At 45.2% G+C, this 14563-nt stretch overlaps 1 protein-coding gene across 5 annotated transcripts in view; it reads right to left on the reverse strand.

The window, feature by feature from the left end:
* Positions 1-14563, reverse strand: part of HGS (hepatocyte growth factor-regulated tyrosine kinase substrate) — a 95959-nt gene that overhangs the window by 50666 nt on the left and 30730 nt on the right. For 2 of the 5 annotated variants that reach the window (XM_029599103.1, XM_029599102.1), the window contains exons 9-10: positions 1204-1285; positions 346-405 (exon numbers count right to left, since the gene is read on the reverse strand). In XM_029599103.1, the coding sequence (XP_029454963.1) occupies positions 346-405; positions 1204-1285 (142 nt within the window). The remainder of the gene's footprint in view (positions 1-345; positions 406-1203; positions 1286-14563) is intronic. The other 3 variants (XM_029599106.1, XM_029599105.1, XM_029599104.1) reach the window with 2 other exon arrangements.

Genomic DNA, 14563 nt, shown 5'->3' on the forward strand with positions numbered 1-14563 from the left:
GGCAAAACCTCGAAAGAAGTAGATGTTGCTGAAAGGTTCTCCCCCCAATCTGTGAATGTACAGCCTTACTGCACTAACTGGGAATTCTTACTTTCATCCAGAGACTTGCTAAAGCTGGAAAAGTTCCATTTAGGACAGCTATGATTTCTACTTGCACTGTTGAGAAATTCATACTAAAATTACTGCACTTCTGTTGCAGCCTCTCAAACACAGAAAGTATGGCAGGGAGCTGCAAAGGAGGAGGGTTCCCAGCAGAGGAAGGCACATGCCGGTGCTTTCCGTTATACACCAGTACAGCGTGTTTGGGGTAAAAAATCTGCACATTTCCCTAAGAGCTGGGCTCACCTTTCTGCTGCTTTGTGCCTCTGTCCCTGCTGCTCCTCTCTCCTCTTCCCCAGCCTGTGTCTTATTCAAAATTGAAAAAAACAAAAAGCGAAACAAGGGTCATGTAAGAGGAGCCCATCCCTATCACAAGCACTGATGGGTGGCACCTGGCTGCCAGGCTCCTCAACTCCCAGCACCTGCCCCACTCACTGCCTCCAACTCCACCCTCCCCACACCTGCTCCCAATTCCACCTTCTTCACCCCATCACACTCACTACCCTCCCCCATTACCTGCCCTGCTCATTGGTTGCAGCTTCCAGCTCCCCTCCCTCCAGTAGCATTCTCTCATTTTCCACTCCCCTTATCTGCCTCGCCATATCCAGATTGGTCACTGTCAGAGACAAGATACTGGGATGATGAATCATTCGTCTGACCCAGGATGGTACTTAGTTCTAACCACTTCTCCACCCACTCACTTACCCATCACTATTTAACCCACTTGCTGCATCCAGCTTCTAACTATCTACCTGCCCTGCTCATTGCCTCAGGCTGCTAGTTATTCCTTATATGCAACTCAAGTGTGCAAGTCCTGCTCATTGTACCCTGAGGTGTTAATTCAGGAGTCACACCACTCCCACAAAATTGCAAAACACTGCAAGGCTGGATATCTTCAAATTGTGCAGTGCTGCTGAGGTTTGATGTCTGGGACTTGTCCATTTGACCACCCTCCAGCAGAACAGCAGGGTCAAAACTGTGCTCCCTGTACCTCCAGCCTGGGCACTGGCAATCTGACTCTTAAATTCTTCTCACAACACAAGCAGTCCTACAGATGTTCTGCAGCAAGGGTCTTCACTGCAAGGATTGCACAGTGCTGCTTACCTGAGATTGCTGGGACAGAGGGCTGGTGAGGTACTCCGGAGGTAGCTCAGCCCCAGATGCAGGCTTCCCATCAGCAGCCTTCCTGATATAAAGACAAATGTAATGCAGTTATACCAGGCAGCTCAGAGTGCATCACCCCACACAGTTCCTGCCTGGGCTCCCAAATAGGGATGCCAACTGACTCCAGTCGACCAAGAAGGTTGAGCCATGCCTCTCTGAATGCATGGATTTGCAGTGCTTATTCTCTTATGGAAATCAATGGGATAATCAGAAATACAAATTCATGCAGGCAAAGAGTCAAGGCCAAGACTGCTTTCGCCTGTTCAGCCAAGCTGGGTTCAGCTGGCAACCCTAGCCCCGAATCACTGAACTGTCAGCAGGAATCCTGAGCAGAAAGACTCCCATCCTTTTCTACACCTTTCCCTTGGCTCCTATAGCAGATGACAAGCACTTTTATTGTAGACATTAGATATTGCCTTTTGCAAGGTATCCCTGCAGAATAGGAAGGCTTCAACTTTTTCAGGTCGACAGAGGACAAAAATGTATGATTGGTTTTGTCCTCCTTGCTGGAAGAATACAGATTAGTCCAGACTCCTGGGTTTTGCCTCCCTGCCAGCAGATGGAGACACAGAAAATTTCACTGACACTGTACATAACCCAATGTGTGACCTGCAGTCCCTCAGTACTGATCTGAACCCATGCCACGATGACAGCAACAACCATAATTATCTAAGCAAACTCCCTCCTCCAACGAGCCGGAAGAAGATGAAGTTGCCCAAAAAGACAATGGAAAACATTAACCAAATTTAACATAAGTGATCAGCATTGAAAACCTCCAACTCCTCCACACTATATACAAACAAACAGTACAAACAACAGACTCTCTTCTCCCCCCCACGCCCAGTAAATGGGCAGATCTCTGGATTGATCTGTGGTACTACAGGAACGAAAATTAGCTGGTAAGAACCAATTTTCCTTTCCCTATACGTACCCAGATCAGTCCAGACTCCTGAGCTGTACCTAAGCTCCCCTTAACTCAGGTGGGACTTGGAGAGTTCTGCTTGAAGAACACTTTTACCAAAGCACATGGAAGCCAGAACCCAGACATCCAAATGATAATGCCTAGCAAAAGTGTGCAACAACTTCCCAGTAGTCGCCCAGCAAATTTCATGTGGAGACACCTATTGTGACTTAGCCCAGGAAGTCATCTGAGAACACGTTCTGTGCACCCCTAAACCCCCAGCAGCGAGCGCCCTTTAAAAATGTAAGTCAACTCTATCGCTTCTTTCAGCCACTGCACAACTGTAGCCTTAGACGACTTATTTCCTTTCTTTGGACCACGCCACAGAACAAAGAGGTGATCCGACCTACGGAAATCATAAGTGACCTTTAGATATCTCAATAAGGCATGCCTCCCATCTAAGAACCTAAGCTCTCCTGCATGAAGCGTAGAGGAATCCAACTCCGGAAAAGCTGGAAGCTCCACTGCCTAAGATGGAACACAGATTACCTCAAGCAGAAAAGGCGGCACTATGCATAAAGATACCCCTGAATCCAACATCTGTAAGAAGGGATCTAGACATAACAGCACCTGGAGCTCTGAAATTCTCCTGACTGAACAAATAGCCACCAAGAAACCCACTTTAAGAGTCAAGTCCTTAACCATAGCTCTTTTTAATGGTTCAAATTGAGCCTAAGGACTAGATTCAGATTCCAAGATGGACAAATGCTCCATACCTGAGGACACAAGTTCTTAGCTCGCTGAAGGATCTGTATAACATCCAGGATGTGCGGACAGAGGATACCTTTGCACCTTACCCTGGAGACAACTCTTTGTTGTTACCTGGATTCTCAGAGTTAAGAGGCCATGCCCTCGAGCAGAACCTTTCTGTAGAAGAGCCAAAATATGCACACCATAGCCTGAACAGGCTGAGGCTGCACTCAGTCAACAGCAGACCAGGACTCTTAAGATCCTCCAAATTTGCACATATGTTGAGGATGTAGACGGTCGCCTAGCCTGCAATAAAGGTGGAAATAACTGCTTTGGAATTTCCCCTGCATTTCAGTTGTCTCCTCTCAGAAGCGAAGCCTCAAGTCAGAAGTGAGCCACCTGACCCAAAAATATTGAAACTGGTGGAAGTGTCGATGTCTGAAACTCAGGGGCCCGTCTATGGTCATATTGATCAGATCTGGTAAGCATGGTTGATGTGGTCACTCTGGAGTTACCAGGATCACATTGCCCAGATGTTTCACTACCCACCATAATCTCTTGACTAGAGACCATGAAGGGACGACAAAGAATTCCTCGAGTGCACGGCAGCACCAGAGCTCCAATGCCTTCTGTACCGCATTCTGGTCAGCGGCTGTAAAACCGCAACGCCTTGGTATTCTCCTTGGTAGGGAACCCACATCTTCCACGAATGAGACACATCACTGCCTCTGATAGCTCCCATTCCCCAGTGTCTAACCTTTTCTGACTGATAAAATCCACCTGAACATTGTTCACTCCGGTGATGTGAGACACTGCCAACCACTACAAGTGCTGCTATGCCCAGAGAATCAATTCCTGGGTGTTTTGATTCTTGGTTGCACCTTGATAGTAAATATAGGCAACAATCTTTGCATTGTCCAATAGGATCCACACAGGATGGCCGCATAATCTTGGCAGACAGGCAAGCAATGCAAAATGTACCACTTGTCTCTAACCGATAGACCAACCATGAGGCCTCCTGTTTTGACCACTGGCCCTGCACCTCCACCCTCCAATTCCACAACACGCTTGAGATTGGTGCGAGTAAGCCACCACGAAGACTGACCCTGGCTGCCCCCTCTAATGGAAGAGGAAGATGAAACTCCTCCAATAATGGACTAGGGGGCACTCCATGAAGTTAGCAAGTAGCACATTTAAAACTAATCTGAGAAAATTCTTTTTCAGTCAACGTACAATTAAGCTCTGGAATTTGCTACCAGGGGATGAGGTAAGTGCAGTTAGTGTAGCTGGGTTTAAAAAAAAGATTTGGATAAGTTCTTGGAGGAGAAGTCCATTAACTGTTATTAATCAAATTGACTTAGGGAATAGCCACTGCTATTACTGGCATCAGTAGAATGTGATCTACTTAGTTTGGGTACTTGCCAGGTACTTGTAGCCTGGATTGGCCACTGTTGGAAACAATATGCTGGGCTTGGATCCTTGGTCTGACCCAGTATGGCAATTTCTCATGTTATGTTATTCTAGCGGGAGAAAAGAGCCCCCTGCAGAGGCAGCATATGCATGAATGCCCAATACATTAATTCCAATATCACTGCCATAGAATCTAGGACTTGTAAATAGTCCCAGACCCTGGGCACCGAAAGCTCTAGCAGAAGCCTAATCTGAGTCTGCAATTTCAGCAGTCGCTCTCTGTGAGAAACACTCTCTCCGCCAGGGTGTCGAACTGAGCTCCCAGATACTCCAGAGTTTGAAAGAGGACTAAATGGCTTGTTGCTAGGTTCACCATCCATCCTAGAGACTTCAAGTGCATCGGTACCTTTTTAGCGATTGTCGACAGAGGTTCTCTGATTTCACACGAATGAGCCAATCATCCAGATATGGATGCACCAACACACCCTCTGTTTGTAATGTGGTCACCCCCATCATCATCACTTTGATGACGGTACATGGAGCCGTTGCCAGCCGAAGGAAAGGGATTGAAGCTGAAAATGTTCCCTTAGGACCATGAACCTCAGGAATCTCTCCCTGGCGTAGCACCGCTATGACGGACCTCAGAGTTGGACCTCAGATTTTCCATGTGGAAATGAGGAACCTCGAGAGCCACATTTACCTACTTTAAACCCAATATCTCTTGACTTGGATACCGGGGGGGTGGCGAGAAACAGGACATTTAACTTAAAATTGAACTCAAGCCACACTCAACATGTTCAGGGACTGAACCAACATACTTGGGACATCTCTGTGAAAAAAGAAAAACATCTTGAGTAGAGTCTGAAGCAGCTCTCAAGCATATGCAATTTCTCCCTTTTCTAGAGGTGAGAAGGCCAATTCCCCATCGGAATCCTCCGATGTCTCATCATTCACATTCCCTTTAACATTACGAGGAACAGCCGCCCTGCAGCATTTGCCCGCAATGATTGAGATGGCTCAACAATGTATTCTGGATTCCCAGTAGACAGGTCACTTGGAGATGGGTGTTGTGATGACCAGCCTACAAACCCTTTCGGAAGGCTTCATTGCAAAGGGTGCGTGAACCTGTGCCTCCATGCTTATTCATATAGAACATGGCTACCTGATTGTCCATTTGGATCAAGATTCTCTTTCCTGAGAGTAGGAATTACAGAGATTTGTGGGATAAAGCAAAGTTGCTTACCCGCAACAGGCGCTGTCCCAGGACAGCAGGATGTCAGTCCTCACACATGGGGGTAATATCAGATGGAGCCCGGCATGCCCTGTGCATTAGGGGTGTGAATCGTGTGATCGATCTTCTTAACGATCGATTTTGGCTGGGGGGGGGGGGGGGGGGGGGGGGGGGGGGAGGGAAATCTGATAGTCGTGTTTTTTTTTTTGTAAATCGTTAAAAATCGTAAATCGGGGGAGGGCGGGAAAACCGGCACACCAAAACAACCCTAAAACCCACCCCGAACCTTTAAAACAAATCCCCCACCCTCCCGAACCCCCCCAAAATGTTTTAAATTACCTGGGGTCCAGTGGGGGGGGGGGGGTCCCGGCGCGATCTCCAGCTCTCTGGCCATGGCTGCGTTGAGAAATGGCGCCGGTGGCCCTTTGCCCTTATGTGACAGGGCAAAGGTAGCGCCGGCGCCATTTTGGTTCCTGGCTCCCGACGTCACGCGTGCAGAAGATCGCTCCCGGACCCCCGCTGGACCCCCAGGGACTTTTGGCCAGCTTGGGAGGGCCTCCTGACCCCCACAAGACTTGCCAAAAGTCCAGCGGGGGTCCGGGAGCGACCTCCTGCACGGGGGCCGTATTGCCAATACCCAAAGGTCGGCGCTAATTTCTTCCGGCACCGGGAAAGTGCACAGAAAAGCAGTAAAAACTGCTTTTCTGTGCACCCTCTGACTTAATATCATGGCGATATTAAGTCAGAGGTCCCGAAGAGTAAAAAAATAAATAAAATTTGAATTCGGCCCGCGACTGTCGGGTCGAAAACTGGACGCTCAATTTTGCCGGCATCCGGTTTCCGAGCCTTTAGCTGTCAGCGGGCTCGAGAACAGACGCCGGCAAAATTGAGCGTCTGCTGTCAAACCCGCTGACAGCCGCCGCTCCTGTCAAAAAGGAGGCGCTAGGGACGCAATAGTGTCCCTAGCGCCTCCTTTTCCCCGTTTCTACCGCGCCGCCTAATTTGCATAGTGAATCGCGCGCACCGGCAAGGGGCCAGTGCGTGCGCCGGGAGAGCAGGCGTTAGTCCGCTCTCCCGCGGACTTTACTGTATCGGCCCGAAAGTGATTAACATCAAAGAAGCCAAACAAACAAACCCCTGGTACAATGAAAAGATAAAAGAAATCAAAAGAAATCTGAGGAAAAAAAGGAAAAGAATGGAAGATAAATAAAACAGCAGAAGACCTGACAAAATACAGAAAACTTCTCGCCTACTATAAACAAGTAATCCTCAACGCAAAAAAGCAATATTAAGGTATTAAAATTGAAAAATTTGCAAACAACCCCAGAACCTTATCCACCATATTTAAAAACCTCACAAATGTCAAAAATGAATCTTCCCCAAACCTACCAGCAAATAGATGTAACGAAATAGCTAATTTTTTTAAGGACAAAATTATGAACCTAAAAACAAAGATTCCAAAATCATCAACACAAACAATCAAAATACAAAAAAGAGATGTTAAACAACTGACAGCTTTCACTGAAATTTCAGAACTAGAAGTAGAGTCAAAGCTAAAAAAGCTAAATCCTGCCCCACTTTCACAAGACACAATACCAACCATAGACTTAAAAAAATTAGCCTCCACAGCCTCTCCGACTCTAACCAATATCATTAATCTATCCTTAACAGAAGGAACCATGCCAGATACACTTAAAGGAGCAACAGTGAAACCAATTTTAAAGAAAAAAAAATAGTGATCCCCTTGTCCTTAGCAACTATAGGCCGGTATCAAAACTTGCAAAACTAATAGAACTTGCAAAACTAATAGAAAAAACTGTACAAAACCAATTAGCAGAACACTTAGAAACCAACATCATCTTATACCCGTCACAACACAGATTTCGGAAAAACTATAGCACTGAAACTCTCCTGCTGGCACTAACAGACAACATCATGAGAGGGTTTGACAGTGGTAAACATTATATACTGGTAATGCTAGACCTATCAGTGGCATTCGATACAGTAAACCATGAAATACTGCTAAATAGACTAGAAGAAATAGGACTGGGCAATAATACAATTAAATGGTTCAAATCATACCTAAATAACAGATACTTCCAAGTACAGATCAAAGATACAATGTCAAATAAAATAGAACTTCAAACAGGAGTCCCACAAGGGTCGGCCCTATCCGCCACACTATTTAACATATACATGCTGCCACTATGCCACCTATTAGCTAGAGTCGGCATAATGCACTATATATACGCTGATGATATTCAATTAATTCTTCCCATTGACAATACAATCGAAAAAACTCTGGACCTAGCCAATATGTATCTAGATATTATCAAACAGCTTCTCAACCAATGGAGTTAATTATTAACAGAGAAAACAGAATTCCTACATCTAGAAAAATAAAAAAAATCTAGAAATTATCCAAAATCCTAGCACACTCAAAAACAACCAAAAGATTGAACTAGCTGAAAAAGTACGCAACCTAGGAGTGATAACTGACACTGAACTGAATATGAAACAACATATATCTTTCAAAATAAGAGAAGGTTACAACAAACTTATGACTCTTAGGAGATTAAAACCCATGCTAACAAACAACTTCCGATCGGTGCTACAAGCATTAATCTTTGCAAGCACTGACTATTGTAATGCCCTACTCCTGGGTTTACCATACACAACAATTAGAACACTCCAGAAACTGAAAAAAACACAGCGACGAGAATTCTGACTGGAAAAAGTAGAAGGGACCATATCACTGACACTCTAATTGAACTATACTGGCTACCCATTGAACAGAGAATAAGAACATAAGAAGTTGTCATGCTTGGTCAGACCAAGGGTCCATCAAGCCCAGCATCCTGTTTCCAACAGAGGCCAAAACCAGGCCACAAGAACCTGGCAATTACCCAAACACTAAAAAGAACCCATGCTACTGATGCAATTAATAGCAATGGCTATTCCCCAAGTATAACTGATTAATAGCCATTAATGGACTTCTTCTCCAAGAACTTATCCAAACCTTTTTTGAACCCAGCTTCACTATCTGCACTAACCACATCCTCTGGCAACAAATTCCAGAGCTTTATTGTGCGTTGAGTGAAAAAGAATTTTCTCCGATTAGTCTTAAATGTTCTACTTGCTAACTTCATGGAATGCCCCTAGTCCTTCTATTATTCGAAAGTGTAAATAACCGAGTCACATCTACTCGTTCAAGACCTCTCATGATCTTAAAGACCTCTATCATATCCCCCCTCAGCCGTCTCTTCTCCAAGCTAAACAGCCCTAACCTCTTCAGCCTTTCCTCATAGGGGAGCTGTTCCATCCCCTTTATCATTTTGGTTGCCCTTCTCTATACCTTCTCCATCGCAACTATATCTTTTTTGAGATGAGACGACCAGAATTGTACACAGTATTCAAGGTGCGGTCTCACCATGGAGTGATACAGAGGCTTTATGACATTTTCCATTCTATTAACCATTCCCTTCTTAATAATTCTTAACATTCTATTTGCTTTTTTGACTGCTGCAGCACACTGAGCCGACAACTTTAGAGTATTATCCACTATGATGCCTAGATCTTTTTCCTGGGTGGTAGCTCCTAATATGGAACCTAACATGGTGTAACTACAGCAAGGGTTATTTTTCCCTATATGCAACACCTTGCACTTGTCCACATTAAATTTCATCTGCCATTTGGATGCCCAATCTTCCAGTCTTGCAAGGTCCTCCTGTAATGTATCACAGTCTGCTTGTGATTTAACTACTATGAATAATTTTGTATCATCCGCAAATTTGATAACCTCACTCGTCGTATTCTTTTCCAGATCATATATATAGTGGAGTGCCTCAGGGATCTGTACTTGGACCGGTGCTTTTCAAAATAAATATATATATATATATATATATATATATATATATATATAACCAAACAAAATATTTGTTGTGACTGAAAAGTTCAATTTTTTACTAATCCAGAAGTTTTATATATATATATTATATATTATTTATATATATATTGAAAAGCACCGGTCCAAGTACAGATCCCTGAGGCACTCCACTATTTACCCTTTTCCACTGAGAAAATTGACCAATACAAATCACTATGTACCATACACAAATTAATCCATATAAAAAAAAACCACAATGTACTCGTCCAACAGGAGCCTGAGATCCGCAAACAAGGCATTACTAACTATTCCCTCCGTTAAAACTGCAAGACTAACTCAAGTAAGGGATAGAGCCCACATTATGGAACACCATGCCATCAGAAATCAGACTGCAAAAAGACATCAAACTATTCAAAAAGAGCCTAAAACATGGCTATTTAAACAAGCATACCACAAAGAGAATGGAGAATAGAATCCAAAGAATTGTAGAAAGCGATGAGTTTGTGCTTTGACACAACACCCCTACTCATGAGTGTTTTTACTTTTAAGCAGTAACAGATAACATGTAAATTATTAATAATTTTGAACCGACCTGATAAACCTAAACACACAACCTCACCTAGCATCTTATAGCTATTATGAAACTCTGTACCGTACCTTACAGGCACCTGTCTAGATGTTAAAGTAACAGTTAAACATTATTTTAAGTGCCTTATTGTTAACCGTTGTGACAGCTTCTAGCTTAACGACGGTATAGAAAAGAGTTTAAATAACTAAATAAACACACACACATTCACTCTCACCGGGGCCTTCATCTTCACGCGCTCCGTTCGCGGCATGCTGGGGTCTCCTCTGCCATTTTCTGTGCAGAATTTGGCAATTCTGCACAGGGGGGGAATGCTGCGCAAATTCTGCGCTCCGCAGTAGCATAGAATTCCCCCAGGACTATGTACAGTGTCAGTAAAACACTGTCTCCATCTGCTTGTAGGGATGCAAAACCCAGGAATCTGGACTGATTTAGGTACAAACAGGAAAATCTGGATAATCCACAAAATTTCTGGAATAATATTCTTTGGACAGATTAGTAAAAAATTGAACTTTTCAGTCACAACAAATATTTTGTTTGGTGAAAAGCAAACCCTGTCTTCCAAAATAAGAATCTCATCCCAGAAGTTGAGCATGGCAATTTAAGTGTTTGGTATGGTACTATTTGGCTTAATCAGGACCTGGACAGCTTGCTGTCACTCAGAGCCATGAATTTCGCTTTATATTAGAAAATGCTAGGAAAGACTGTCAGGCCATCTCTACCTGAACTGAAGCCAAAAGAGGGTCATGCAGCAAGATAATGACTAAACATTCAAGTAAATCTATTACCAAATGGCTGAAGGAGAAGAGATTTCTTGCTTTGGATTAGCCAAGTCAAAGTCCCAAGCTAAACCTTACTGAAGTACTGTTGCAAGATCTGAAGTGAATTGTTCAAGAAAGGAAGCCCTCAAATGTCACAGAATTGAAACAGTTCTCTTTGGAACAATGGGTCAAAATTCCTCAAGAATTATATAAGACTAAGAGTTAGTAGAAACATTTAGTTGAAGTTAATGCTGCTCAAGGAAGAGCCACCAATTACTGAATAAAAGGTTCACATACTTTTTCACAATAATCAATACATATCCTTTGGTCTGAGTTATTTATTCAATAGTGTTCTTTCTTATCAGAGTTTATATTAGGATCTAAACATGTTTTGAGTATAATGGAGGAAATACTTACCTGATAATTTTGTTTTCCTTAGTGTAGCCACATGGACTCAGGTTATTCTCTCCTGCCAGCAGATGGAAATGGAATGAGGTTTGAAAGCTGACGTCACCCTGGTTACACCCCTGCAGTGACCTCAGCCATTCAGTATTCTCTTCAAAAGCCACTGTGGACATACTATCGAAAACACTTGATAAAAATGGATAACAGTAACTGTACTCAACCAAACACTGAATCCCTGCAAGATTATAGATGCCCTGATCTAGGGACTGGGTGACGGCTTATCCGTAATCTCTTAGAATCAATATCTACTCCACGGGCGAATCCTTAGCACCATTCTTGAGCAGCCGGAGGCGGGATGCTGAGTCCATCTGTCTACACTAAAGAAAATGAAATTATCAGGTAAGTAATTTCTCCATTTCCTAGCTTATAGTCAGATGGACTTAGGACCAATGGGATGTACAAAATCTTCTCCCAATCGGGGCGGGAGGCTGCCAGTGGTCTGGTTAATACTGCCCTTGCAAAGGCTGAGTCTTCTCAGCCCTGTATGTCCAGGCGACAGAACCTGGAGAAGGTGTGCAAGGACCACCACGTTACTGCTTGGCAGATGTCAATGGGGGACAACAGTCTAACTTCCACCCATGAGACTGCCTGAACCCTGGAAAAATTAGCTTTAACCCGATAAGGTAATGGCTTTCCTGCCTCCACACAGACTCCTGTGATCACCTCCTTAATCCAGCAAGCTTTGATAGCCCACGAAGCTGGTTCGCCCTGCTTCCTTCCACCACGAAGGACAAACAGGTGATCCGTCTTTCGGACCAGTTCTGAAATTTCCAGATACCGCACCAAAAGTATACAGACATTCAAATGACAGAGGAGACTATATTCCTCCATGTCCCTGTGCTTATCTAGGGAAAGCAACAAAATGGACTGATTCAAATGAAACTCAAGACTACCTTGGGCAAGAAGGATGGAACAGTATGAAGCTGCAACGCTGCTGGAGTCATCCAGAGGAATGGTTCCCAACACAATAATTGTAAGTTCAGAGATGTGACAAGCTGAGCATATAGCCACCAGGAACACCATTTTCGAGGTTAATAAACACAAGGAAAGACCGCGCAGCGGCCAAAGGAGAAGAGAGCCACTACCTGCACCTTCAAGGAGTTAAGGACCAAACCTTTATTCAAGCCGTCCTACAAAAATGCCAGAATAAGTTGGAGTTTGACCGCCCAAAGGGGGGGGGGGGGGGGGGGGGGGAGAGAGGAGGGGACACCGCGTTCCTCACACCAGGCCTCAAATACTCTCCAGACCTGTAGAGAACTTCCGAGCACAGAGTAAAATGGCAATTACCGCTGCAGAATATCCTCTATTCATCAAGCGAGCCTTCTCAAGGGCCAGACCATAAGACAGAATCAAGTCAGAGCCTAGTGAAGGACCGGTCCCTGTTGTAGCAGGTCCCTCAGTGGTGGGAGGTACAAGGGGGTCTCCACCAGGAGCCTCCACATGTCTGCATACCATGGACGCCTGGGCTAATCTGGAGCTACTAGTAGGACTAATCCCCTGTGGTGCTTGATTCTGCGAATGATCCGCCCAGCAGGGACCACGGAGGGAAGGTGTATAGCAACTCTTTGTCTGACCAGGTCTGAACTAGAGCATCAATCCCCAGGGTCAACTGATCTCTTCTGCGACTGAAGAATCGTGGAACCTTCGCATTGTGAGATGTGGTCTGCAGGTTGATGAACAGGAGGCCCCATCAATCTATTATCAGTTGAAAGACTTTGGCCAACAACTCCCAATCTCCTGGATCCAGACTCTCCCTGCTTAGAAAGTCTGCTATGATGTTGTCTTTTCCTGCAATGTGCGAGGCTGATATCTTCTGTAGATTTATTTCTGCCCATTCCCTAAGGAGGTCTATCTACTGAGACACCTGCTGGCTCTTTGTTTCTCCCTGGTGGTTGATGTAGGCTACCGTCGTTGCATTGTCAGATATTATGCAGACTGCTTGATCATGGACTCTGTGGCTGAATTGCAAGCACACCAGCCTCACTGCCTGGGCTTCCAGGCGACTGATGTTCCAGAGGGCCTCTTCCTCCATCCAACAGTCCCTGGGCCGTGGGTTCCTGACAATGACTTCCCCAGCCCCAGGGACTCGCGTCCATTGTAAAAACCAGCCAGTTCGGATAGACAGGGACAGCCCCCTGCTCAGATGAGCCTCCAGCAACCACCACTTGAGGTGAGAGCAGACTCCCATTGGTCGAATAGTTTTGAGACTGCATGTTCCAACATGACAGCAGTGAGCATTGAAGTGGGCGCATGTGAGCTCTCACCCACGGCAAGTGAATGATAATGTGTATGTTTTACTTTGTAAACCGCCTAGACGGATAGACTACTACCCCTTGGTGCGGTATATAAAAATTGTTTAAATAAATAAAATACTTCCAAGGTTGCCGCCATCAAACCAAGAACTTGAAAATAGCTCCACACTGTCAGGCATATTCTGTTCATCAACTGACGCACCTGGGACATCAACTGACGTTCACTCCCAAGTCATCCACCTCCTGAGAGAGAAGTAGGCATGAACGAGCTATCAGGGCACAACAAGAAGCAAAACTTTAAGGTCACTGCTACTGCAAAGGCTTGTTTAAGGATAGACTCCATCTATCGTGTGCATCCTTTAAAGGCCGCTCCTCCCTCCCCTGGGATAGTTGCTTGCTTAGAGACAGTGCAGACCAATGCATCCACTTTAGGGAAACGCAAATATTCTCTCACTGCTGGATCCAGCAGGTACAGAGCTTCTAACGCCCGCCCCCCCTTTAAAAAACTTGCTTCTAGGGCATCCCATTCCAGGTCAATCAACTACTGCATGGCTTCCAGTATTGGAAAGTAGCAAGAGGCTTTCCGTAGGGAAATCAGAATGAGGTTTTTTGGTTCTGTCAGAGTCCGCCCCAGGAACTTCCAGCAATTTTAGGGTCTGGGAAACCAAGGCCGGCAACACATCTCTATGAAAGAACCGTAACATGGTTCGATACAGTTCCAATCCTGGGGGAATTTCCCCTTCTTCCAAAGGATCTTGCTCTTCGTCTGGGCCATCAGGGTCTCCACTAGGGATACCCTTGGTCAGGCAGGGCATGTCTCAAGGTCTGCCAACAGGAATGGGAGAGGGAGCGGGGGCTGGCTAGGGTTCCGTCCGGACTGGGGCAAGCAAGGAAGTAGACTGTGCCTGTACAAAGGCCTTTCGTCCATGGAAACATTCCACCCAAGAAAAGGCCGGTGGGTCCATGCCTAGCCCAGGGGGAACTGGGATGGGCCCAGTCAAGTTTCCTTCTCCCGGGGGGCGCTGTTTGCAGCTCATGTGAGAGGACGTGTGTCGGCT

The sequence above is a fragment of the Rhinatrema bivittatum genome, chromosome 4 (genome assembly GCF_901001135.1).
Source record: "Rhinatrema bivittatum chromosome 4, aRhiBiv1.1, whole genome shotgun sequence".
Lineage (NCBI taxonomy): Eukaryota > Metazoa > Chordata > Amphibia > Gymnophiona > Rhinatrematidae > Rhinatrema > Rhinatrema bivittatum.